Source organism: Dryas octopetala, chromosome 1 (assembly GCF_963921425.1).
Source record: "Dryas octopetala chromosome 1, drDryOcto1.1, whole genome shotgun sequence".
Lineage (NCBI taxonomy): Eukaryota > Viridiplantae > Streptophyta > Magnoliopsida > Rosales > Rosaceae > Dryas > Dryas octopetala.
Window position 1 is genome coordinate 1,462,724 of NC_141366.1, and position 22,593 is coordinate 1,485,316.

The 22,593-nt window shown below is 35.7% G+C and overlaps 3 protein-coding genes and 1 pseudogene across 7 annotated transcripts; 3 read left to right on the plus strand and 1 right to left on the minus strand.

Moving 5' to 3' along the window:
• Nucleotides 1-4,647: 4,647 nt before the first annotated feature.
• LOC147296174 (phosphatidylinositol/phosphatidylcholine transfer protein SFH13-like) lies at nt 4,648-10,721 on the plus strand. Of its 2 annotated transcripts, none has more exons than XM_086234495.1 (15): nt 4,648-4,963; nt 5,946-6,057; nt 6,330-6,633; nt 6,768-6,867; nt 7,329-7,595; nt 7,959-8,036; nt 8,132-8,236; nt 8,322-8,371; nt 8,450-8,549; nt 8,675-8,773; nt 8,865-8,975; nt 9,079-9,232; nt 9,419-9,804; nt 9,897-9,971; nt 10,344-10,721. In XM_086234495.1, exons 2-15 carry the CDS (start codon nt 6,051-6,053, stop codon nt 10,362-10,364), a joined length of 1,857 nt encoding a protein of 618 aa, XP_086090621.1. In that variant the 5' UTR covers nt 4,648-4,963; nt 5,946-6,050; the 3' UTR covers nt 10,365-10,721. The 2 variants fall into 2 exon arrangements, with proteins under 2 accessions (XP_086090621.1, XP_086090625.1); XM_086234499.1 differs by having other exon boundaries at nt 4,648-4,932.
• Nucleotides 10,722-11,784: 1,063 nt separating this feature from the next.
• On the plus strand, nt 11,785-13,867 carry LLG1 (LORELEI-LIKE-GPI-ANCHORED PROTEIN 1). Of its 2 annotated transcripts, XM_086253378.1 has the most exons (4): nt 11,785-11,898; nt 12,083-12,194; nt 12,293-12,349; nt 13,295-13,867. In XM_086253378.1, exons 2-4 carry the CDS (start codon nt 12,095-12,097, stop codon nt 13,657-13,659), a joined length of 522 nt encoding a protein of 173 aa, XP_086109504.1. In that variant the 5' UTR covers nt 11,785-11,898; nt 12,083-12,094; the 3' UTR covers nt 13,660-13,867. The 2 variants fall into 2 exon arrangements, with proteins under 2 accessions (XP_086109504.1, XP_086109494.1); XM_086253368.1 differs by lacking the exon at nt 11,785-11,898 and having other exon boundaries at nt 11,935-12,194.
• Nucleotides 13,868-15,943: 2,076 nt separating this feature from the next.
• On the plus strand, nt 15,944-17,823 carry LOC147296176 (pentatricopeptide repeat-containing protein ELI1, chloroplastic pseudogene; annotated as a pseudogene).
• An 87-nt stretch (nt 17,824-17,910) lies between these two features.
• ARP8 (actin-related protein 8) lies at nt 17,911-22,489 on the minus strand. 3 transcript variants are annotated; one of them, XM_086251897.1, is made up of 12 exons: nt 22,117-22,489; nt 21,581-21,666; nt 21,405-21,475; nt 21,170-21,237; nt 20,804-20,865; nt 20,538-20,635; nt 20,015-20,096; nt 19,721-19,863; nt 19,152-19,300; nt 18,833-18,966; nt 18,551-18,669; nt 17,911-18,262 (listed from the first exon to the last, which is right to left on the minus strand). In XM_086251897.1, exons 1-12 carry the CDS (start codon nt 22,434-22,436, stop codon nt 18,185-18,187), a joined length of 1,410 nt encoding a protein of 469 aa, XP_086108023.1. In that variant the 5' UTR covers nt 22,437-22,489; the 3' UTR covers nt 17,911-18,184. The 3 variants fall into 3 exon arrangements, with proteins under 3 accessions (XP_086108023.1, XP_086108031.1, XP_086108038.1); XM_086251905.1 differs by lacking the exon at nt 20,804-20,865 and having other exon boundaries at nt 21,346-21,475; XM_086251912.1 differs by lacking the exon at nt 20,804-20,865 and having other exon boundaries at nt 22,117-22,258.
• Between the last annotated feature and the right edge of the window lie 104 nt (nt 22,490-22,593).

The window sequence follows — 22,593 nt, forward strand, 5'->3', positions numbered from 1 at the left end:
TTTTATCTGCAATAAAATCCTTGTGAGTATCTATTAATTGTCGCTTTCTGGGTACATTGGAATGTCTGGGTCTATTAATTTGATTTACAATGCCGACACTCCTTAAGACAACACATGACTAGTCTCTATACTTACATATGCAGAGACTGAGAGAGAGATAGAGAGAGAGACAAGTAAAAGGACACATAGAGGACCAGAGTATATATGGAGGCGTTATGGATGTCATATCTAGGGTTTGGGGAGGGAGAGAGAGAGAGAGGGGTAATGAGAGTGACCTAAAGGCTAAAACTGCAACTGTAAAAGGAGATGGGGCTCCCTGTTTTTTTGAAACTGACCTCTCTACGGACACAGAGAGTAGATAATAAAGACAAAAGCCCAAGGACAACAACTAAATTAAGCCCTAATTGTAGCTCTGAACAGTGCTACCTACACTGCCCGGCCACTTCTTCCCCCACCCCCCGATTATCGCCAAATCACCCCCATGCCATCCTATACAAGTAACTACACTAAGTATATGATAAAATAGTAACTCCATGTCCTTGTCACATAAAATGTACGTTTCCATTCCGTTTATTTATTAATAAAGACTTGATTAATTGCAACTTAAGTCAAGTTAAGTTCAGAAATGAATTAGGAGTAAGTATGGGTGGAGTGAGAAAAAAATTTCTAAATATGTCAAGAATACAAATATCTTAATTAGGGGTGCCGTTATACAAATTTCTTCTAAAATTTTTATATATGTACAACTTTACTTTTGTAAATCTTACACAAAACTATTTGCTATTTTCTTCATCTCCAAAATCATAAGTTACAACAAATATATGAAATTCTAGTATACTAATCAACTATATCAGAACGGGGTCCTTGTCAAGTTTTCATGTACGTAATTTGTTTCACCAATTGGGCAATTGACTTGAAATTTGCTTTTCATTTGCTGGTGAATGGTGATTGCAAATTGCAATTACAATATATATGGCTCAAATATAGAGGAGACTTTTCATTTGTGGCATTGTGCAGTGAATTGTTAGACATAAGATACGTACAACAGTGGGATTGAGAAAGAAAACACACACACAAATAGAGATTTAAATTACGTTTTGGATTGGTTTTGCTGTCTGCTTGCATTTTACGTGATGCACTCACTATCCCATGATCTATTATATAATCCTTTTTCTGCTCCTCATTTGAGTCATATTCAAATGAGCGGCACATATCCTATATGCCATATGCATCTATAGCCTTTTGCAATATTGGGTTGGTGACTTGTGATGACTCATTCAATGGTGTCCGAATCGTACCCACCAAATTTTTTTGGCCAAGGTACCCACCAAATTAATTAATAGCTTTATGGGCTCAATATGTACCTTCCAAGAATTAAGATTCTGCTATATATTTCATGTAAATACTATAAATCTATATATGTTGGGTGAGACATACATCAGAGTGATGCAACACTCTTCTCCGCAACCATTCAAGATTATAATCATTTTTTGCAAACAAACAAAAACAACTAATTTTGAAAATGATAGTTTTTTGTATTTTGAATTATTGTTTGAAATATATAAAAACTTGTCATCAATATTTAAACAACTAAAATAGGGGTGGATGTTGTTTGAATTGAATGGGTTTTTGAGTGGAACTAAGTACGCACTCAACTGATCTAATCAATCGACTGTTGATAAGCTCAAACTACATGCATTACATGAAACCACCTTATGTTCAATTCGATTAATTTGGTTAAATCATATTAGTTACTATCACGACGAATGAAAATGAAAATTAAAAGATATTTAATTTTAATAATGGTTAATATATGCACATGTGGATAAAGGTTGGTGAATGAATTTATTATTTAGGGTTAATTTTAGTTTAGTACCTCAAGTTTATTTTAAATTTCAATTTAGTACTTCATGTTTAAAATCTTGTAATGTCATTCCTCACATTTCTAATTTATTGCAATGTTATACCTCCGTCAGTATGACTGTTCAGATATCTCTTGAATGTTGATGTGACACTTACGTGACACTCTCACAATGCTGACTGGATACCACGTGATCTGACAACATGACACATTATGTCACATGACATAAAAAAATAATTTAAAATCTAAAAATTGAAGGAAAACAAATTAATAATTATGTGCCCGGTTTCTTGGTTTTTAATTATTTTTATGTCACGTGACATGATGTGGCCTATTATTAGACCACGTGATATTTAATCATTATTATGAGAATGTCATGTAAGTGTCACGTCAACATTTAAGAGTAATTTTTAACAGTCATACTAACGGAGATATAATATTGTAACAAATTAAAAAGATGAGATATGATATTATAAGATTTTAAACATAAGATAATAAATTAAAATTTAAAACAAATTTGAGATACTCAACATAAATTAATCTATTATTTATGTATGGCCGACAGCCCTCGGCGTCCTTAAATATCCAACACACTTGTGGAATGAAATAGATTGAAGGTCAAACACAAGATGCTTGTGATGGGTGTGCATATGGTGAGACTGACCAAATTAAAAGTGAAGCTGGGCCTAGTAGTGGGTCTGACTGTCTGAGTCTGAGTCATGCCAGTACGGTGTGTGTGGGGGGTTGTGAACTTGGGAGTGGGTCTGTCTTTGTTCTGTACCTGTTGTTCATAAATTAACTACCATCAAACGAACCACACTGGAATTTTAGTGATACTTCAACATCGATCCTACTACTACTATAATATCCTACGATTAATAAATCTGACACTAACTTTATTAATAATTATGGGTTTGGAATTTCTAAACCACATGGTGAATCATTTAATCAGAGACATGGATCATGGATGGACTCATCATCGTTACTGAAGACTGAAAAAAAAGAAAAAAAAAAGTTGACGAGACTTGTACTGGCTATTTGGCTAATGGCTATAGCGCAGCTGCTATGCTACACTGCGATATCCGTGCCAATTTATAGGAACCAGCCTACTACTGTTTTGGTCGTATATTGAAAACCGTTTCCTAGTTTGCTCATCCTTTTTTTATGCAACTAATTTAGTTGACTTCAAACTCCATAAATTCTGCCACTAACTTCTCTGCATCGCATCCAACTGTAAAAACTAACACTCCCTTAAGTGGTAAAATGTTAATAGTTTAGGATCAAATATACTTACATTTTTTCACTAAATTTTGTTCAAATTTAAAACTAATTAGTGATTAGTTTTGTGATATTTTTTACTAAAATATTTGAGATGTCCTATATGAATCCTCTTTATCTCAACATAAAAAATAAGAGAAACTAAAAGAAATTTTATTTTTTCAACATTTATTAATGAAGTCCAATAACCTTTTCTGTCATAACTCAAATGTTAGTATATGTTCAAATTAAGAGAAAAAATAATTATATAATTTGTATTTGATTGTAAACAGTAGGGCTGGGTCGGGTTGACCGAAAAACCGAGGCCGAGCCCGAAACCGGCCCAACCGATACCGAAAAAAATCGCACCGAAATAAAACCGTACCGGAAGTTCGGTTTGACTACCGAACCGGGAGGTTCGGACTCGGTCCCGGTTCCCACATCCTTAAACCGTCGGTAAACCGAACCGAACCGAATATATTTAACAAATCATTTACATAATTCATTTTTATACATTTCTAATACATTTCTAATAAATAATTTATAATTTTATATAATACATTTCTATAAATTATATAAAACATATATAAATTTTTAAACCCCTATAATTTTAATTTATATGTTTTTTAATATATATAAACTAATTAAAAATACCCTAAACCATAATATTAATTTATTATACTAAATTAGTGAATGGAGTCAAGGCCCAAAATGTGGCCCAAAACATGGCCCAACATGTGTTCGGTCTAGGCCCATAACCGAGCCGAGCCGACCGGATTCTTCGGTTGACCGAACATCGGTTTACCGGCTTTTCGGTCTCGATCTCGGTTGCCGTGGAGGCTTACCGGAGGGGTTCGGTTCGGTTTTCGGTTTAGGGGTTTCGGTTCGGTTACCGATCCAAACCCACCCCTAGTAAACAGCACATGTGTGCTGATGTGACACGTAATATTATAGTCATACATTATAATTTTTCAAGATAAATAATAAATTTAATTTTATGTGTAAGGGAAACACACATATTAATAATAAAAAATCATAGATCGAATTTGGAAATCCTCATATTATGGTATAAATTTATGAATATATTCATTAGATCTTGTCTCTAATAGGAGATTGGGTGAGAAAGTGATACAAGTTAAAACTATGCCTAAATTCAGTTAATGACCATTAATTAGTGAGTAACAAAGTTTTGAATAGAATATTCGAAAAAAAGAATACAAAATAAATGATGAGGAAACAGCTAAAAAGTTACAAAGAGTGGAGCAAACAAAGAGCATAAATGAAATTATTCGACAGTCCAATCCCCATTCACCACCACCGTCAAACCAATTTTGCCGCGACCTCCAAATAAATTAAATTATTATTTTCAACAATAAAAATTAAAATATAAAAAAGAAAGCAGAAGCCGCCACGTATGCAAATCTGGGGACAGCGGTGCCAAATAAGGGATAAAGAAAAATAAAATAAGATAATAAAAACATATATATTAATATTAAAAATGAAAAGGAATAAAAGAGAGTGAAGGAAAATAAAAAGAGAGACAGGACAGCTGGGGGAAAGGAGAAGAGGAGCTCTCTCTTCCGAATTGTGTCTTTCGTTTTGTTCTTTTTTTCTTTCTGCTATTATAAGTTTCATTGAGTTTGCATTAATTTTCTCGAGAAAATTCCCGATATTTTCTCGGGAAAATATCCTAACGGCTTTGGGCGTGGTTTCGTTTCCGTTCCTCTCTCTTTCCATCTGTGCTTCTGGATAGATTCTCTGCGCGTGAATCGATGGCCTTGGTTTCTCGGATTGTGATCCAGCTTTCAATCTAGGTTTTTTTGTTTTTTTGTTTTTTTGCATACGGTATACTTCTCATTTTTCTTGTAAATTTTGTTTCGTTTACGAAATGATATTATTAGATGTAATATAATTTTGGTTTTTGGAGTGTACGTTTGGTTTTGAAGAAAATTTACGTAGAGTTCGAATGCGTGATCCCAACGTGGTTTATAGGCATTGTTGAGATTTAATGCATTTGGTGCATTTAGGAGCGTTAAGAAGGTGTAAATGTGAGAACTGATGGTTCAGATCCTCTGATAGCTTTTAACGGTTTCACTCTTCTCTCAAGCTCATGAGTTTCAGAGCTCCTGGGATTGAGTTGGTTAATGGGGTTTCCTTTTCTAATCACCTCAAGTGAGAGACAGAATTTTGGAGTGGTTTTGGAAATTACTATACTTTTTTGTGTTTAATATCTTTGGAAACAGGAAAGTGAAATCCGTGAGAGGTGGCAAATTTGGATATGAAAAGAGAAACATGAGGTGTCTGTAGCTTGGGATTATTTTGGGGAATTTAGCTGTTTCAGATCTATCTACCTTTTAAAGAGTTATGCATTGAATCTTAAAGGGTTTGTTTGGTTAGCCTACAAACGGTGATAAGTGACATTTATTTACTTAAAGGGTTTAATTATGTGGAAAAATAGTTAAAGGAATAGATGTTCAAGAGAGCCTAATAGTGATATAGTTTCATGGAATGTGAAATTGCGGGAAAGTACGAACACAATGTAATCCTTTACTTTCCTCATTTTACCAAATGCAGCCAAGAGGGTTCACAAATACATGTATAGCATTTGGTGATTTACATTTAGGTATTTGGTTTACTTTTCTGACTTTGATGGTGTGGAGGACTTGGTTCAGTTGTTTCTGCATTGAATTTAATCAGTTGTATTTAATTTTCTGTCCTACTCAGCAATGAAGTCAGTCAGTTTGCTTCTTCTGCTTCACTTCTCTATAATGAAGATATAATCATGTCTTACATTTGGATCCTAATTCGTTGCTTATGTTTTTGACAGTATATGGTGACATGCATGTTGTAGAATTTGCTGTGGGTTTGCTTTCTTGCTCTGAAGATTTAGGGTCAAGTGACTCAAACAATCTTCATTTTCCACTGGACTAAGATGTCAGGTATGCTTTCTGGTCCACAAGATGAATTATTTTTTGTGTTTGAAGAATAATTTTACGCAACACGCTGTCAATTCAAGGGAGTATAATGCTTGATTAATGGGAAAATTCGGATGCAAATTCCAGATAAATCTTGCATATTGTAGTATCGATGGTTATGCATGTTACTTGCATCAAAAGACATGCATAGGAAAAGAAAACTTGAAGAAAAAAAGGAGGGGCAATCAGAACAAGTTTGTTCATGTGATCTTTTAACTATGTGCATTTGTTCACAGGCCTAGAAGGGCTTGGAGCTCATGATGAAATCCGAGAGAGAAGATCAGATTTTGAGAATTCCGAAGAGGAGAGACGACGGTCAAGAATTTGCAACCTCAAGAAAAAGGCAATAAATGCTTCAAGTAAATTCACCCATTCTCTTAAGAAAAGAGGAAAAAGGAAAATTGTTTACAGGGTTCCATCAGTTTCCATTGAAGATGTACGGGATGAAAAAGAGGTGAGTGCTGTCAAAGAATTTCGTCAAAGACTCCTTGAGCAGGACTTGTTGCCGGCTAGGCACGATGACTACCATACTTTGTTGAGGTCAGTCAAGTCTCTTAATATCCGTTGTTCATTAACAAAGTGACTGTTCTAATAGATCTTTTTACCTTTCCTTTTCCAATTCAGATCTAATTGATTTTAGTAGCTTAATTTTACTTTTTTACCCCCTCATGTAGATTTTTGAAAGCTAGAGACCTTAACATTGACAAAACAATCCAGTTGTGGGAAGAAATGCTTAAATGGAGAAAAGAATTTGGAACAGACACTATTTTGGAGGTAATGATGTTAAATTTTGCCACTAATGATGTAGATATAGATGTAGTATTTATCAGATTGGAGAGTCTTTGGTGTGCTAGGAAAGAGGACTTCTCTGTTGTTCCCTTTGGGCTTTGTTTGCAAAGTATTTTAAAGGCGTGCCTTTTTGTGTTATCCTTATTGATTGAGTGTTTCATGTGATTTTGTATGAGATTGTTGTTTTAGTGGATTTCTTGTCCACCTTACTCTGTTTTTTTTTTTTTTATTTAATGAAATTTGTGTTCTTATAAAATAAATAAAAAATTAAACTAAGACCTTGAAACTGAATTTCATCTTTGGCAGATGATGCATTAATATCTGAATTATAACAGGCCCCTAACAGGCGGGATGTTGTAGTATAGTTGAAGTACATACTTTGATAATTCATTCCTGTTTTTTTTTTTTTTTAGCTCTAACACCTTATCATATTAATCAATATGAAGGATTTTGAATTTGAAGAACTCGATGAAGTATTGCAATATTACCCTCATGGGTACCATGGGGTTGATAAAGAAGGCAGGCCGATTTACATTGAGCGACTGGGACAGGCTCATCCAAGTAGGCTTATGCAAATCACCAGTATAGAGCGATACATAAAGTACCATGTCCAAGAGTTTGAGAGAGCTCTACAGGAGAAATTCCCTGCTTGTTCAATTGCAGCAAAGAAACAGATTTGTTCAACAACAACTATATTGGATGTACAAGGCTTGGTATGCTGACCTCTACTGGAATGCATGTGATTAATAAGTTTGGTCTTTAAAAATAAAGTATTGTCTTTCAGTATTTTTTTTTTGCCTCTCTCAGCTTAGAGTATTAGTACTCTGTGATTATTACATTTTGTTTTTTGTTTATATATATTCTTATTGATCTCACACTTGGCCCTGATGTGTATATACCATTCTTACAATAGGGAATTGTTGATGGGGTGGGGAAAAGAATAGAAACCCCGTCTTTTTTATTATGATGCTTGTAGGATCTTAGTATGTTTTTTACCTCCAAGTTTGGTGCTTTCTTTAGCTGCGGCTGCTAATTTTCAGGATATTAACTGGCAGATTGATGTTACATGAATACAGGGCATGAAAAATTTCACCCGGACTGCTGCAAATCTCTTGGCTGCCATGTCAAGGATTGACACCAATTACTACCCTGAGGTATCTGAATCACCTGAATCATTTTTTTTTTGTCCAAAAAAGATAATATTTTGTTTACAAGAGCTGTATTGGTCTAACTGTTTTGCAATATACAGACATTACACCGAATGTACATTGTCAATGCTGGTCCTGGCTTTAAGAAGATGCTTTGGCCTGCTGCACAGAAATTTCTTGATGTAAAGACAATTGCAAAGATACAGGTAAAGGATATTTTTCTAGGTCCGTGGTATCTCATTTTCCTCCTCCTACAGCCTTGATTGTTGTATTAATTATCTGAAAATCCAGGTTCTGGATCCCAAATCCTTGTCTAAACTACTCGAAGTCATTGATTCAAGGTATGCTTACCTTATACTCTCTGTAATATTTTCCTTGACAATACCCATTATCTTATTGTTACATATATCTCCTTTCAGTCAGTTGCCAGACTTCCTGGGTGGATCATGTACATGTTCTGCTGAAGGATGCTGCCTTGGGTCTAATAAAGGTCCATGGAATGATACCGAGATAATGAAGGTTATCATCTTTCTTTCTTTCTTTTTTTCCCTTTTTCTTAAATATAGATTTTTTTTGTGATTTCAGGCTCAAATCTTGTTATTAAACTGATTAGTGAAGTTTAACCTAAGTTCTCTCATTTGTAGCTTGTGCATAATGCTGAAGCAACATTTGTGAGGCAAATCACCAGAGTGTCTAATGACCAGCAGAAATTTAACTGTTACATTCAGATACGCCCACTGAAGGTTAGCACACAATTATTACTTGTAGTATTTGATGTGTCACTGGTTTAGATTGGATGATGTAAGCACCTTTTCTTATTTGTTTTTTAATCAGGGTAGAGCAAGTGATACATCAATTGCAGAATCAGGGTCAGATATTGATGATCCTTGTTCTTCACTAGGACGGAGTTCTACATTTCCTCTTTTGGCTGCACTTGATGAAGAAGTGAGTTTTAAAATTCAGATTCTTAGTGATTTGTGTGGTTCTACATATGTAAAGCATACATGTGTGGGTCTGTGTTTTGATAATCTGTTTTACACGCTTCAAGGCATCAGATCCAAATGCTTACTACAGTTGTGATGATCATTTTCCTCTGGTTGAGAAAGCTGTTACAAGTGATCAAGGAGTGGGACATGATCAGGATCATTCACTTAATTACCGTACAGAGAATGTTTCTCATGAGGCAACATCAAATTCAGAAGGTTAATTTTATTTTAATCTTATTTTGGCAACCAATTTTCCATTTCTCTAGGATATATTAGATTAAACATTTTTTAAATAGGAAATAAAATGGAAAAAGAAAAGTAGTATTTCAATTTTCAACTATTAGCTGGTATCCCTTGTCAACCTTACCTCTCAGCTTATTTCCTATCTTATGTCTGTTTCAGGTAGTTCAGGTAACCATGAGTTAGGCATTGTTAAGGACAAAATTGAGAGGAGGGATTTCCCCGGTGTGGCAAGAATGCTGATATCTTTCCTGGCCAGACTAATACCATTTTCTCCTGTTCTACGTTTTGAATTTTGGAGAAGGAAGAACAACATTTATCCATCTAATTTGGTGGAAAGCATCACGAATAGCCATTCACCAGTGCCTGAAGCTGTGAACGAAGAAGACTGTGTCCTTCCATGTTTACAGCGTCTCCAAAGACTAGAAAAAGTATATGAGGAACTTAGCAACAAACCTTCTGGGATTCCTTTAGAAAAGGAACAAATGCTTATGGAATCTTTGGACAGGATTAAGTCTGTTGAATATGATCTTGAGCAAACAAAAAGAGTAAGCTATGCTGACTACTTTTAGTCATTTGTTTATTGAACCTTTAATTGAACATATAAAAATAGTTTTCACTCTTAATGTTATTGTTACAGGTGCTGCATGCTGCAGTGGTAAAGCAATTTGAAATTTCTAGGTTGCTGGAGAATCTACAAGAGTCTAAATTTCATGTAAGTCTCTTCGCAAAAATGTCAGTAACTTCTGTGGTAACCTTTATATCTAAATTAAGCTTCTTTGCCAATCTTGGAACATCATACCCCTTTTATGTGGAATTTTGATCATTGAACCCATGGGGATGTGGGAATTGATGTTTAGCTACTGGTGCTCATTGTTTTTAATGAAAATGATATTTGCACAAATTTAAATTCGTTAGCTTCTTAATATATGATGCATATGTATATACGATCAAGTTATAGCCACAGTGGTCAAGCAATGAACAAGAATGAAAAACAAAAGCACATTCTTATCAACCTCATGTTCATGTTATAGATTTTAGTTTTGTTGAGCCCAATCTGACATTGTTGATAATCTTTTTGATGCAGAGAAAGAGACCATTTTGTTGAATAGGTAAGGACTCGTATTGGAACAAGCTACATGCATTAAAGAAATATGGTGCAACTAAAGCAATGCACACTTGGAAGAGGCACTTGATATACAACTTCTCCTCCCCACACTCCTTTTTTTTTTTTTTTTTTCTAGGTTTGAAATTTCTTCTCATGAAGGTATATGGGCTGTAACCTTTTGCTGCTTTGAAACAGTGCAGAGATGAAAAAATAAAAAATTAATGAAATTTTGTATAATGCGGCTTAACATGTTTGTTTTGGGAGTGAAGAAAGATCTTCCACTCTTCTTAGAGTAGATCCAATACCATGTATATAAAGAAATTTACAAAATTCATTCAGAGAGCACTAATTTATGTTTTAGGCAAGAGCATAAAGGACCACTTGGTTCATTCATGATTTCATAGCATAAGAAATGTCAGAGTTTCTTCCAGGCGCCATGTTAATTAGTTGATAGTTATTGACATGCGGTGGCTGAGCCTGGTGAACAATACAGGGTCCCCCTCCTTGAGCTTTCTTGCCCAAAATCAGAACTTCAAATCATTATCATGCAAATTGATGGAAATTTTTTTGTATCTAACCACTCTTTCACAAACTATCACACCATCAGTTTGCGAGATAGATGTTGTATACAACGATTATATATTTATATGTAAGAATTACGATACGTGGTTTCCTCAAAGTACAAGAATAAAAAAGTGCACTTTGACCTTTAATGTAATGAAAAATGCAAAAAATCCTACTTCTGAAATCATATCACTTTGAGCCGATGTATAAGTACATGTATGCATTCCAAGCCAATTTTCAGGATGTAAACAGCAAGAAATTTGGTTACGGTGGACCACATTCTTTTATTAAAATTAATAGTTTATTACTTTATTATATTTGTTTGTGGTGACAGCAGGATTTGGTTGGAAATGTTGAGCTAACGCGCAATTCCATTCAGACAGATAAAAAGCATATTGGCCATTTTGGAAGAAACGTGACATCCAAAACCACCAACAATTATAAGATGTTGAATACTTGAATGTTCTATTTTCATTTTGCATAACCCAATTAAAATTGATTTAATTTATCAACTAATTGTTGGTGTAGTTATATTTCTCCGTTGGAGTACAACTTTAAATCTCTTTTCCCATATTATAAAAAAAAAAAAAAAAAAAAAGATCGGTCCAACTTAAATCGTTAAGTGAAGTTAGTAAAATATTCAAAACATAAGTATTGATGAAATGCCAATTGGCAAGACAGAAAACACTAGTTAAAACAAACTTTAGTTTAATAAAAATTGGATCTTCCAAGATTCATGTTTGTGAAACATAACTATACAAAGACAATAGTACCCACTCCCCCACGACTTTGAGAGAGACAAAATTAAAAATCAAATGGGAAATGGCCAAAAAATAAAATAAAGAAAGAAAGAGGGTGCTGAGTGACTGAGTCAGCTGACGAGTTCGTGAAGAAAAGAAACCAGTTTTCGCGTATCATGCTATGCTGTACTCCATTCTCAATCAACGACGACTGTTCCTGTAGTTATTAGGTAGGTTAAGTACTTAAGTTTGTGTATTTAAAGCTTTAAGCTCTATTATCTTTTTATTTCCTGAAAAAGAATAACTGAACAAATAAAAGAAAAAAGAAACAGACGGTAGAGGGAAAACTAGCTCTATTTGTCGAGAAAAAGAGATCTTTGATATCTCTCTTGGTTTCTCTTTGTGCTCTCCAAGAACCCAGAAAGCATGGTGTTGAATCAGAGCTTCTGCTTCTGGTTTGCTATTCTCTTCTTCTTCCTTTGTATGGGTCTCCCTGCTTCTTCTTCTTCTCCCAGTTCCATTTCAGGTATTGCTCAACTTGACATATTGTTTGTATATATGTTGTAGCATTAGACTCAAACAAACTTAGATTCAATAAAGCTCTAAACTTTGGTTTGTTTGCAGATGGTATCTTTGAATCTCAGGCTTCTATCGGCCGGAACCTACTGCAGGCCAAGAAAGGTTTCATTTCCTTCACAAATCACACCCATCTCTGAAAAATTATTATTTTTCTTCTTAGGTCATAAATTTTAACTCTATAAATTAAAATGCAGTGCTAGTTTTCGGTAACGCCTGTTTAATTGGTTTTTCTTTGTTCAATTATACTGTGTTGGACGATATGTGTTGTCTGCGTGCTAGATGATCTGTTATTGGAGGCTGATGGAATGGGCTTAATTAGGATAACCATTAATAATCAAATGCTCATCGTTTTCTGTTTCAGATTCTTTTCTGTTATTTTAGTTTACGGTTAGTCAAATTCATGTCAAACTGGTTTTGAGAAATCAGTTGACTAGAGTGAAATCCAAATTAAGTGACTAAATTGGGCGATCTTTACCAGAATAGTATGTATTTGCAAGTAGTAGATGGTTCATCATACATCTGCGGATGTTATATGCCCAGATTTACTTTCTAACTCGCATAGCTATTTGAAAAAGAAAAATAGAGCAGCTTGAAATTGGGCTTTAATTTGAAGCCAAGCAATTAATGCATTGATATTCTGCAGTGTATTGTCTTACCTTGCATCCTTTCATACCATTGGGTTGCCCATATGATGATTGAAAAGTGGTGTTGCTATTTGATGCCCCTCTACCTTTTCTATTGATTTGGAAATTATAGATAGAAGGAACTTATGTTTTGTTTTTTTGAGAGAGATGGAAGGCAAGCAAGCATGTTTAGGATTATAAATGACACAGCAAAAAAAGAAAATACAAAATGAGAACATGATTTCAGTTGAACCAGATTGCATCACTTAGAAGCTTATTGTTTCACACTTAGGCTCTTTTTGGTTCTGGGTTGCGTAGAAATGTAATCCTCGTTTGGGCATTATTTTCTACATGATTCTTTTTATAGTTCTTTCTAGAAGGTAATAACTTAGTCTAATGAGAATTTGTCTCCTGTTATCTGCAGGTTGTTCAGTAAACTTTGAGTTTTTGAACTACACTGTTATCACAAGCCAATGCAAGGGACCGCGGTATCCTGCTAAGCAGTGTTGTGCTGCATTTAAGGAATTGGCTTGCCCTTATGCAGATGTGTTGAATGACTTGACAAATGAATGCGCTTCAATTATGTTCAGCTACATTAACCTCTACGGAAACTACCCACCTGGACTTTTTGCCAATGAGTGCCGCGAGGGGAAGGAAGGTCTTGCGTGCCCTGCATTACCACCATCAGCGGTGGCCAATGATGTAAATGGGGTTCATACCACATCCAATCCATCCCCATTGCTAATGCTCACGGCTGGTTTCCTAGTGTTGTTGTTCCGGTTACTATGAATGTCCAGACCATTTTCTGCCAATTAGTATGTTATTAGCCTTGTGAGAGAGTTACAATTTTTTCATTGATCAGGTTTTCAGCCATGTTTCCACAATTGTGCTAGAGCTAATATTGTTGTAATAAGATGTTTTCTATTTAACTCAATGTATCATTTTGTGGTTCTCATCCCTTATTATTGGGGTTAAGCATTTGTGATTTATTAGTGTACTTTTGTGCAATACCTTGACAGCTATATACTGCAAAACATTTTAATTTCAAGAGTTCATCATTATACGCGTTGAAAGACCAAATTCCAATTACTGTATGTGTCAGATGAGCTGGAGTGTGTAATGTGGGGCCCAGATGTCAAATGCTATCATCTTCATCACATCTGTTGCTTGGGTTCTGTTTATGTGGACTCTAGATAATTTAATTGATGCAACTGGGGACCAAAATAAAAAAAATTTAGCAGTCATAATTTTCTCTCCCAACCTCACTCTGAACAATTTGAAGAGGTAAACCGACATTTATAATAACTAATTCAAAAGACTAAACAATAATATCATTTATGACTGAAGAAAACAAATTACATACAGTACAATTAAATGGTAAGCTTTAAGCCATTAGATATGTATAACCAGAGATAAGTTTTTGAGTACTTATATCACGAGGAAGATCAATAAAAATTAGCATAGCCTACTCTGAAACAAGAGGAATTGGTGTTCCATCACACCCATGAGAAGATTTAGATTCGTCATTTTTTGCATGTACATAAATTACTTTTGGTTCTTCTTCCTCCCGTTGGGTCGTCACGCTGCTGACGTGGGAAAAAAAAAACAAGTGTTATTACTTTGATCTTTACTCTTAATTAATCGATTTGATATGTTAATTATAACACTGAGATATACGTTACTTTGATCGATCAAGTACTACTTAAATTGCCTAGTTTCACTGTAATAGTGTTCAATAATACTTGTTATAAGTCGATGATTGATTAATTGAAATGTTCAAATCACATGGTTTTGGATTCAATAGAAAGATCCTGAAGCTCTATACAATAATATATAAGTGATCTCATATTCTCATGTTCAAAGATCAAAGTGAAGACTCAACAAAATTAAACAAAGTTTGAAGTCCAATTCAAATCAGCTTCCTCAACCTTTGCTCTTGTGAGATCAGCCTTAAAGAGATTTGCTGAACGCAAATTTGCCCAATGTAACATACTAACATCTGTTGCACATAGAACTGCAGTCTACGAAGCATCCGTTGCTTAAATTTGCAGAAGAAAGGTCAGCATCAGAAAATGAGAACCACACAAATTCGATTCCACGAAACTGCACAACTTCAAGTCTGCATTGTTGAAAGCGGCGCCCTCAGCATTCACATTGGGAAAGTCAACACCACGCAGCAATGAGCTTGAAAATGAAGTCCCAAGGTCCAACATGGAAAGGTTTATGCCATTTACATCAAAACCACGAAGCTCATAAACTTGAGTAGATCGAAACCATAAGAATTGAATTTGTAAAGGTAAAATTGAAATTTTAAAATAGGGTGGTCAATTCAGTATTTTAGGATAGTCGAAATAACATCCCTCTTATTAAATTTGGTAATAAAATTCTAGGGTCCGGTATACTTCAACTATTTTGAGGTTTTAATTAGTGCTGATAAACAACTTGGGCTTTGATTATTTACGACATTTTCATTGTCTCAAGTGTATATATAAGAGGATTGTATTAATTATTTATTTATTTATATGAAATTTATGTATAGTGTATGCAGTTAAATTGAATTGATTCTCTTTGCATTTATGATATTTGTAACATGTGAATCTTTGATTATAGGTACATCATCACTGTGTTATACTGTATCATATATAGCTTGACATGTGAGCGCCAAAGAATTCCAACTCTTTCCAGAATTATAGTGAATGACAAAATTTTTTTGGTTTTATGATAATTTAGGAGGGAGGATAATATGTCATTTATGACCAGAGATCAGCTTTTGAGTAACTTTTTTTTTTGTTTATGATTGGAGGGTGCTTTTGAGTACTTATCAATTCTATTAGTCTTGGATGTCACTCAAATCCGTAACCTCTTTTAAATTTTACCATTAATTAACCAATAATGTCATATTTTTTTTAGAGAAACCAATGATGTCATAATTAAGTGATGCAATTCAACATATACCAAATTCCAAAATGTGTCAAGCTAGCGAAGCTGGAGTGTGTAATGTGGGGCCCAGATGCAATTATCTTAATGATATGAGTTATCTGTTGCTTGGACTCTGTTTCTATGGCTCTAGATAATTCATGCCACTGGGAATGTGGAGAGCACACAGTGAAGTGTAGAAGACCTTTAAACTGCTACTGAACTATTTTACAGGTTCCTCCCCAATAATCATTAGCATTGCATGGCCTCCATGGCTGCTCTTGCTCCTCCCTCTCTTCCCAAGAAGAACAACTCACCATTCTTCTCTTCAAGAATTCCAGTTAGAATGCCAGCCACTCTGATTTTGCTTCAAATGTGCTGCAACTTCCAAGAAGTAAGGCAAGTACATGCTCAACTGGTTGTATCAGGACTGCTTGACCGCCCTCCAAACCCTGGGAGGCTTCTTCAGTCCTATGTGACAGTGTCACAAATTCACTATGCCTTATCAGTTTTTGATAGAATATCTTGTCCTGATGTATTTGCCTATAATACAATGATGAGAGGATTGATTTTGGGTAAGTCCCCATATCATTCACTGATGCTCTATAATAAGCTGTTACTACATGGCTTGAGACCAGACAATTACACTTATACCTTTGTCCTCAAAGCATGTTCCCAACTGAATGCCCTCTTTCAAGGCAAACAAGTGCACTGCCGGATAATTAAGGCCGGAATAGCCCCGGATACTTACATTCATAGCTCACTGATCCATATGTACTCGAGTTCATCAGACAGTTTGGTTTGTGCAGAACGCGTTCTAGCGGGGTTTTCAGAAGAGAACACACTTGCTAAGAACTCTTTGATTTCTGGGTACCTCAATCAGGGTCAAGTGGAGAAGGCTAGAACTATTTTTGATAACATGGTAGCAAAGGATGTTGCATCTTGGAGTGCAATGATAGCAGGGTACACAAAGAATGGCATGTATGCAGAGGCATTAGTCATGTTTCGAAAGATGATAGCTTCCCAAGTTTCTCCAAATGAATCAACGCTTGTGAGCTCCTTGTCTGCCTGTGCCAATTTGGGAGCACTAGGCCAAGGAATATGGATACATGCATATGCTGATAAAATTGGGGCTAAAATGAGTATCACTCTGGGGACTGCTCTTATAGACATGTATGCTAAATGTGGCAGCATTGAACATGGCTATGAAATCTTTAGGAAGATGCCACAAAAAGATATAGTTTCATGGGGAGCTATTATTTCTGGTTTTGCCATCCATGGACAAGCTGAAAAGTGTTTTCAACTGTTCGATGAGATGGTTGCTAAGGGAACTTGTCCAAATGAAATAATTTTTGTTGCTATTTTATCGGCTTGCTCCCATGCCAGGTATGTTGAAATGGGATATCAGTACTTTCATCAAATGGTGCATGATTATGGGATACGACCGTCCATTGAACATTATGGATGCATGGTGGACCTTCTTGGCCGTGCCGGGCGGCTGGCAGAGGCGGAAGAGCTCATCATGTCACTGCCGGAACAACCTAATTCAGTTATATGGGGTGCATTGCTTGGTGCTTGTAGAATGCACGGTGACCTGAGGAGAGGGAACCATGCATTCAAGCACTTAACTGAACTTGAGCCAATGTCTGGTGACAGATATAAACTTGCAGGGCTTATGTTTGCTAAAGCTGGGGAAAAGGAAAGTGCAACTAAAATTAGGAAGATCATCAAAGAAAATGACTTGGACACAACTCGTGGGTTGAGCTTCATCGAAATAGATGGTGTGGTCCACGAGTTTGTAGCAGGGACTATTAACCATAGCAGGCAAAAAGAAATCTACAGGATGTTGGAGAGGGTTAATAGACTATTAGACATTGATGAACTTGAAGTTTGCACTGCATTTTAGCATACATTTTCGAGTGGGAGGCAATAGATTCTTCACATTTTATTATATTAAGGACGTTCTTGCAATGCAATTAACTCGGGATTTTAAGCTTATTATCAAGTCCCAAATACTCTCTTAGTTGGAAAAATCAGAACCAAGGAAAATGGCAGTACCCACAAATACTCTTGATACAATATTATTCCCAGGTAAGCCGCATTATACATTCAATTCGTTCAGTATGACATATTATGCTTACGGTATTTATAATTATTCAAAGATTAGCTACATAATAAAATTCTTATTCTATAAAGAATATATACAATAAGAAAACTCAAATTCCAACCTGTTCTTCTATAGGACCTCTCTTTGGGAAGTTATAACTTATAAGTACCTGTTCTTCTATAGAACCTCTCTTTGGGAAGTTATAAGAAATGAACCTGGACTTCGACTATAACCACTTCGTATCATACACAGGCCATGGAATGGCTCAAATTAATAACTCACATTAAGTATTCACCACATAAGCTTCACTCTAGACTTCTGCCGGTATTGCTTCTTTGTCATACACCAAGGACCAGGGAAGGTGCTCAACTGTATTATTACCAAGTAAATTATATTAAACAGAATGTGAACAATTGCAACTCCAAGTCACATGGAGAAAGCCAGACCTCAATATCTGATAATGTTCTAAAAAGACAAACTGTATGGAAGACCTGTAATATGATAGCTGTAGAGGGATCATATGATTATAACCAACTGAACCTATATGCTATTCAAACAAGTGTTTCTTTCAAAGATGTTTTGGAACTGCAATATGTGCAGTTTTGTATGTTTGAATTGTGCATCCAAACAATTTATTGAGATAGAGACAGAGCTTACGTTGCTGATCAGCTTGGCCCCAAACCATGCAGTATCTGCACCATATGGAGGGGGAATGACTGTGATTCCATTGGACATGGATGGAGGGAGAAGTCCATGTAATTCCTTCTCTAACCTTCCTGAATAAAAAAAGTAGGGAAAACAAGGTAGAGGTTAATATTCTCAATAGTAAATTGCATCCTTTTCTCACATCTCTAAGGCCACTGGATTAGTAAGATGCCCATCTCAGTCCATATTTTTGTCACAAAAGATAGAGACAGTTTGCTTGTAATTGAACCATACCTGCGAGTCCTGGTAAACATGCACTGCCTCCTGACAATATTACTGTCTTGAACCAAGCATCATCATCTGTTAGTTCTGCATAATGGCAATGGTCCATACAAAGTGCAACAGCCTGGTGCAACCCCATAGTATGCCTATACCAAATATGGTATTTATAAATTTTAAACACAGTTACCCTGTGAAGTCTGTATTCCTAATAAGCTAAATGGTAAAATTTGGACAGAAACCATGATTGATAATTTTACAAGCCATGCTCAAGATCAGACCTGAACCACTCATAGGCATCAATTTGATATATATAACGCAGAGTACTACTTACACTCCTGCAAGTCGTGGCTGGAATAAGATCTCTCCTGTTTGAAACCGCTCTTTTGAAAGAGTAAACCAACCTTCTCCAGCAGCTTCAAATGATGCTTGGGTATTTTTAGATAGCTCAGCTTCATAATCAGCAGCAACATAACATAGATTCTGAATGGTATTCAACAAACAGAACATTAGTAAACTTTGATAAGGTCTTTATACTTAAGTTGAGAAACACTGAAACATGAAATGTGAAATAGTTTCTTTGTTGATTCATCACAATAATAGATACAGTTTCTTTCTTAAATTTCCAAATTTCAACCCTTGACACAGCAAAGCATGGGGTGAATTGAACTTCTTGCCCCATGATGTTGAGGTCACTTGGTAACTTTCTACTTACCACTACACCACTAAGTTTCGATATGCAAGTATGACATCAGGAGAAAGAATTAAAAAATTAGAAATAGAAATTGTACTTAATAAAGAACCTTTGCATGGTACTGGTGGCAGTGACAATCGCTGACAGTATTATAGGAGAATATATATTCAATAACCACAGCCTGCACTGTGAAAGGATAACAGCTATACCTCTTTCAGAGTGCGAACAGTGTACCGTGATTCAAAATTGATATTGTTTTGCTGCATCAGCTCCCTAAGATGCCCTGTAAGCTTTAAGGCTCCCAATCCCAAAACTTCCACACCCACCTTGCGCATTACTTTACCATTTAAAACTATAAACACAATAGTAAATGCATAAGTACAAAGTTCCAATCAGTCCCAGGAAATAAAAAATGAAAAAAAAAAAAAACTGAAACATCAATAGTATCACAAGAAAAAAGGATAAAAGCAATTATAGATGAAATAAAAATTAGCATAGCTTACTTGGAACAATAGAAGTGACCTGGAACCCAATATTTACAACAATCCCTGAAGTTCTTCTTGCTGCATACAAGGCTAAACTTGCCTACAGTTTCAAAAGCAGAGAATGCACAATATTATATAACAACAATAACGAAAGAATTATCTGGTCTCATTATGCTACAAATAAATTAGCGATCCAAATCTGATTGGCAAATCTGAAAAAGCATTAAGTTAATTATGAAATTATGTATTGTTGCATGGTTATGATTGTACACTAATTAAGACATAAAGCCAGAGAAGTTGTTAAAACAGAGAACTATAGTAGAGACGCTTCCTTTATAGTGAATATTGTAATCTGGACTCAATTAACCCATGTATCAGAAATGAAAACTGATTACACTGAAAGAATGTAGTTCCAGACTACATAAAGAACTTTGCATGATTCCAATCCATCTTATTTATGCTTTAGTTCCCTTCCCCCCTATGAATTTAGCCAGTATAATATATTAATATGGAGGGGAAGGGGGAAAATTTACTTAATTACCTGATTAATGGCACAAACAGCAGGGACATTCATGTCAAAGAGTACTCTATATATGGCTTCTTTGAGTTGTTGTCTCGATGCTTTGGCAGATTCAGTATCTGGGAAAAAATGAAAAAGAAGAAGAAAAGAAAGCACATGAAGTGGATGGAGAGCATACCTAGTGAAGGATCTAAGATCAGTTTAACAAGATCATGATCGTAACACAGAGAACTAATGCAAGCAGTGCAAGAAATCACTCTAGAGGCAAGTAATATATAGTATTTCACCATCACAATGGCAGATTGGTATAGACACAACCACAGGCTGCGAAGATGGTTTCACCTGCATCCTATAAAGAAACACATATCACAGATCAGATATACCTGCTACGAAAGATTCAAAGGCATCAACAGTTTGAGAGTTAGAACCAGCATGCCACGTGATAATAATCTATTACATAAGTTCAGTTTCTTCTGTAATTCTAATTTAGAATTTTAGCAGAAAATCATTTTACATGTAGATTAAATGAAAAATTCATCCAATAAACTGATATAAAGAGAATAGAATAAAAAAGAACAGCTACAAGGTTTTGACTATGAAGTTGTTTGAACAGTACATATTAGTAACGGAATTAAAATGATAGAAAAGCATACCTGCTATAAATGGTCCCAAAAAAATGGCGGAGTCTAGAGTACATCGGAGACTCGACATTGCCAAATTCCTGTGCATCAGATCAGTTCAGAACAGGCATGGCAAGAAAAACCCAAACTGTGAAACCAACGGTGAAGAAGAGCTTGAAACATATCTAACAAGCAAGTGGGATTTTTACCCATATATAGGAATTGTATGCAATATAACTTCTAACTGTGAGCTAAACAAACTCCTCACCAAAAAGGTTGCTGGCCGCCCAGATGGACAAGCATATTTGCTCCAACCAAACTTGCAGTAGCCAGAGCCCCCTTCCCAAGAAATGTAAAAAGAAAATGAGGGCATGATTTATGTAGGAGATAAGCATTCTCAAGCATGATAAATTGTGAATGAGTAAGGAGTTCAGAGACATTCACCATCGATGATGACAGAACCCGGAACTTGCACTCGTTGACCATAAATAGACATGAAGGACAACTGGGGCATCTGACCCATGAGTGGTCTGCAATAAAATTACATTTTGAAAAGTAAGGACATAACACTCCGCCCACAATTCAATGGACAAGCACCAAGCAGCATATCCGCTACTTCAGCATTAAAAAACAGACTCATTACACAAAGTCTCCTCACTAAAGCAATTGATGTGGCATTTTCTCCCAGTTATGAACACTCTATTATCATATAGAACAAATACACTAACCAACTATCATCCCACTGACAATTCTGACTTTCCATATCTTTTTTTCTCTTTCCGGCTACTTGAAAATTACACATTACACCACCAAGGCTGGAACTTTCATAGTAAAATCTCAATCTTTAAGATAAAATTATATTAAATTGATTATTTTTTTCTGTTTGACGGATAATATAGAATTTAGAACTCACGCTGTAGGCTTTTATAATTGAAAAGATTGGAAATTGGATGGTGGGAAAGTAGTGAAGTTGAACATACTGAAAAGGGTAAACGGATCTCAAATGTGTTTCGGAGAAGAGAATTGAGTCCCAAAAAGGCTCTTCCTGCTGCTGATTCTGAAGAAAGAATATCCAAAGCCCATTGTCGGAGACCAGACCCTTCCAGGCCTTGCATACAACGCCCACCTTCGCTGCATTCTTGGGCCCCACCAGTCTCAGGATTTGCATCAATAGCTCCGTCGGTATCCGATCGAACGCTCCCAAATACGACGCCGTCGGAGATGACGATGACGATGACTCCGAGCTCGAACACGTACGGCTCGACACCGATTCCCACACTTTTCTGATCAACGTCACCATATGTCTCCGGTTCACATCGATTCTTTCTTTCTTAATTTTTTGCTCTTAACAATTTTCTGGGAAACTAGTTCTATGGAAACAAACGGAAGCTGGGAGTGGACTTGTTTGGGCTCCAGTGGTCGGTAGCGCCAAATTGCTGACGTGGCTGCCGACTAGT

Excerpts from the sequence above, each read along its gene's own strand:
- LOC147296174 (XM_086234495.1), top strand. Across the intron at positions 6,868-7,328 it reads GAACAGACACTATTTTGGAG|GATTTTGAATTTGAAGAACT; the intron begins GTAATGATGTTA and ends ATCAATATGAAG. Across the intron at positions 9,805-9,896 it reads ATCTTGAGCAAACAAAAAGA|GTGCTGCATGCTGCAGTGGT; the intron begins GTAAGCTATGCT and ends TTATTGTTACAG.
- LLG1 (XM_086253378.1), top strand. The coding sequence starts at position 12,095 with ATGGTGTTGAATCAGAGCTTCTGCTTCTGGTTTGCTATTCTCTTCTTC. Across the intron at positions 12,195-12,292 it reads TTCTCCCAGTTCCATTTCAG|ATGGTATCTTTGAATCTCAG; the intron begins GTATTGCTCAAC and ends GTTTGTTTGCAG. Across the intron at positions 12,350-13,294 it reads CCTACTGCAGGCCAAGAAAG|GTTGTTCAGTAAACTTTGAG; the intron begins GTTTCATTTCCT and ends TGTTATCTGCAG.
- ARP8 (XM_086251897.1), bottom strand. The coding sequence starts at position 22,436 with ATGGTGACGTTGATCAGAAAAGTGTGGGAATCGGTGTCGAGCCGTACG. Across the intron at positions 20,097-20,537 it reads CTGTTTGTGCCATTAATCAG|GCAAGTTTAGCCTTGTATGC; the intron begins GTAATTAAGTAA and ends TTGAAACTGTAG. Across the intron at positions 18,967-19,151 it reads CAGCCACGACTTGCAGGAGT|GCATACTATGGGGTTGCACC; the intron begins GTAAGTAGTACT and ends TATTTGGTATAG.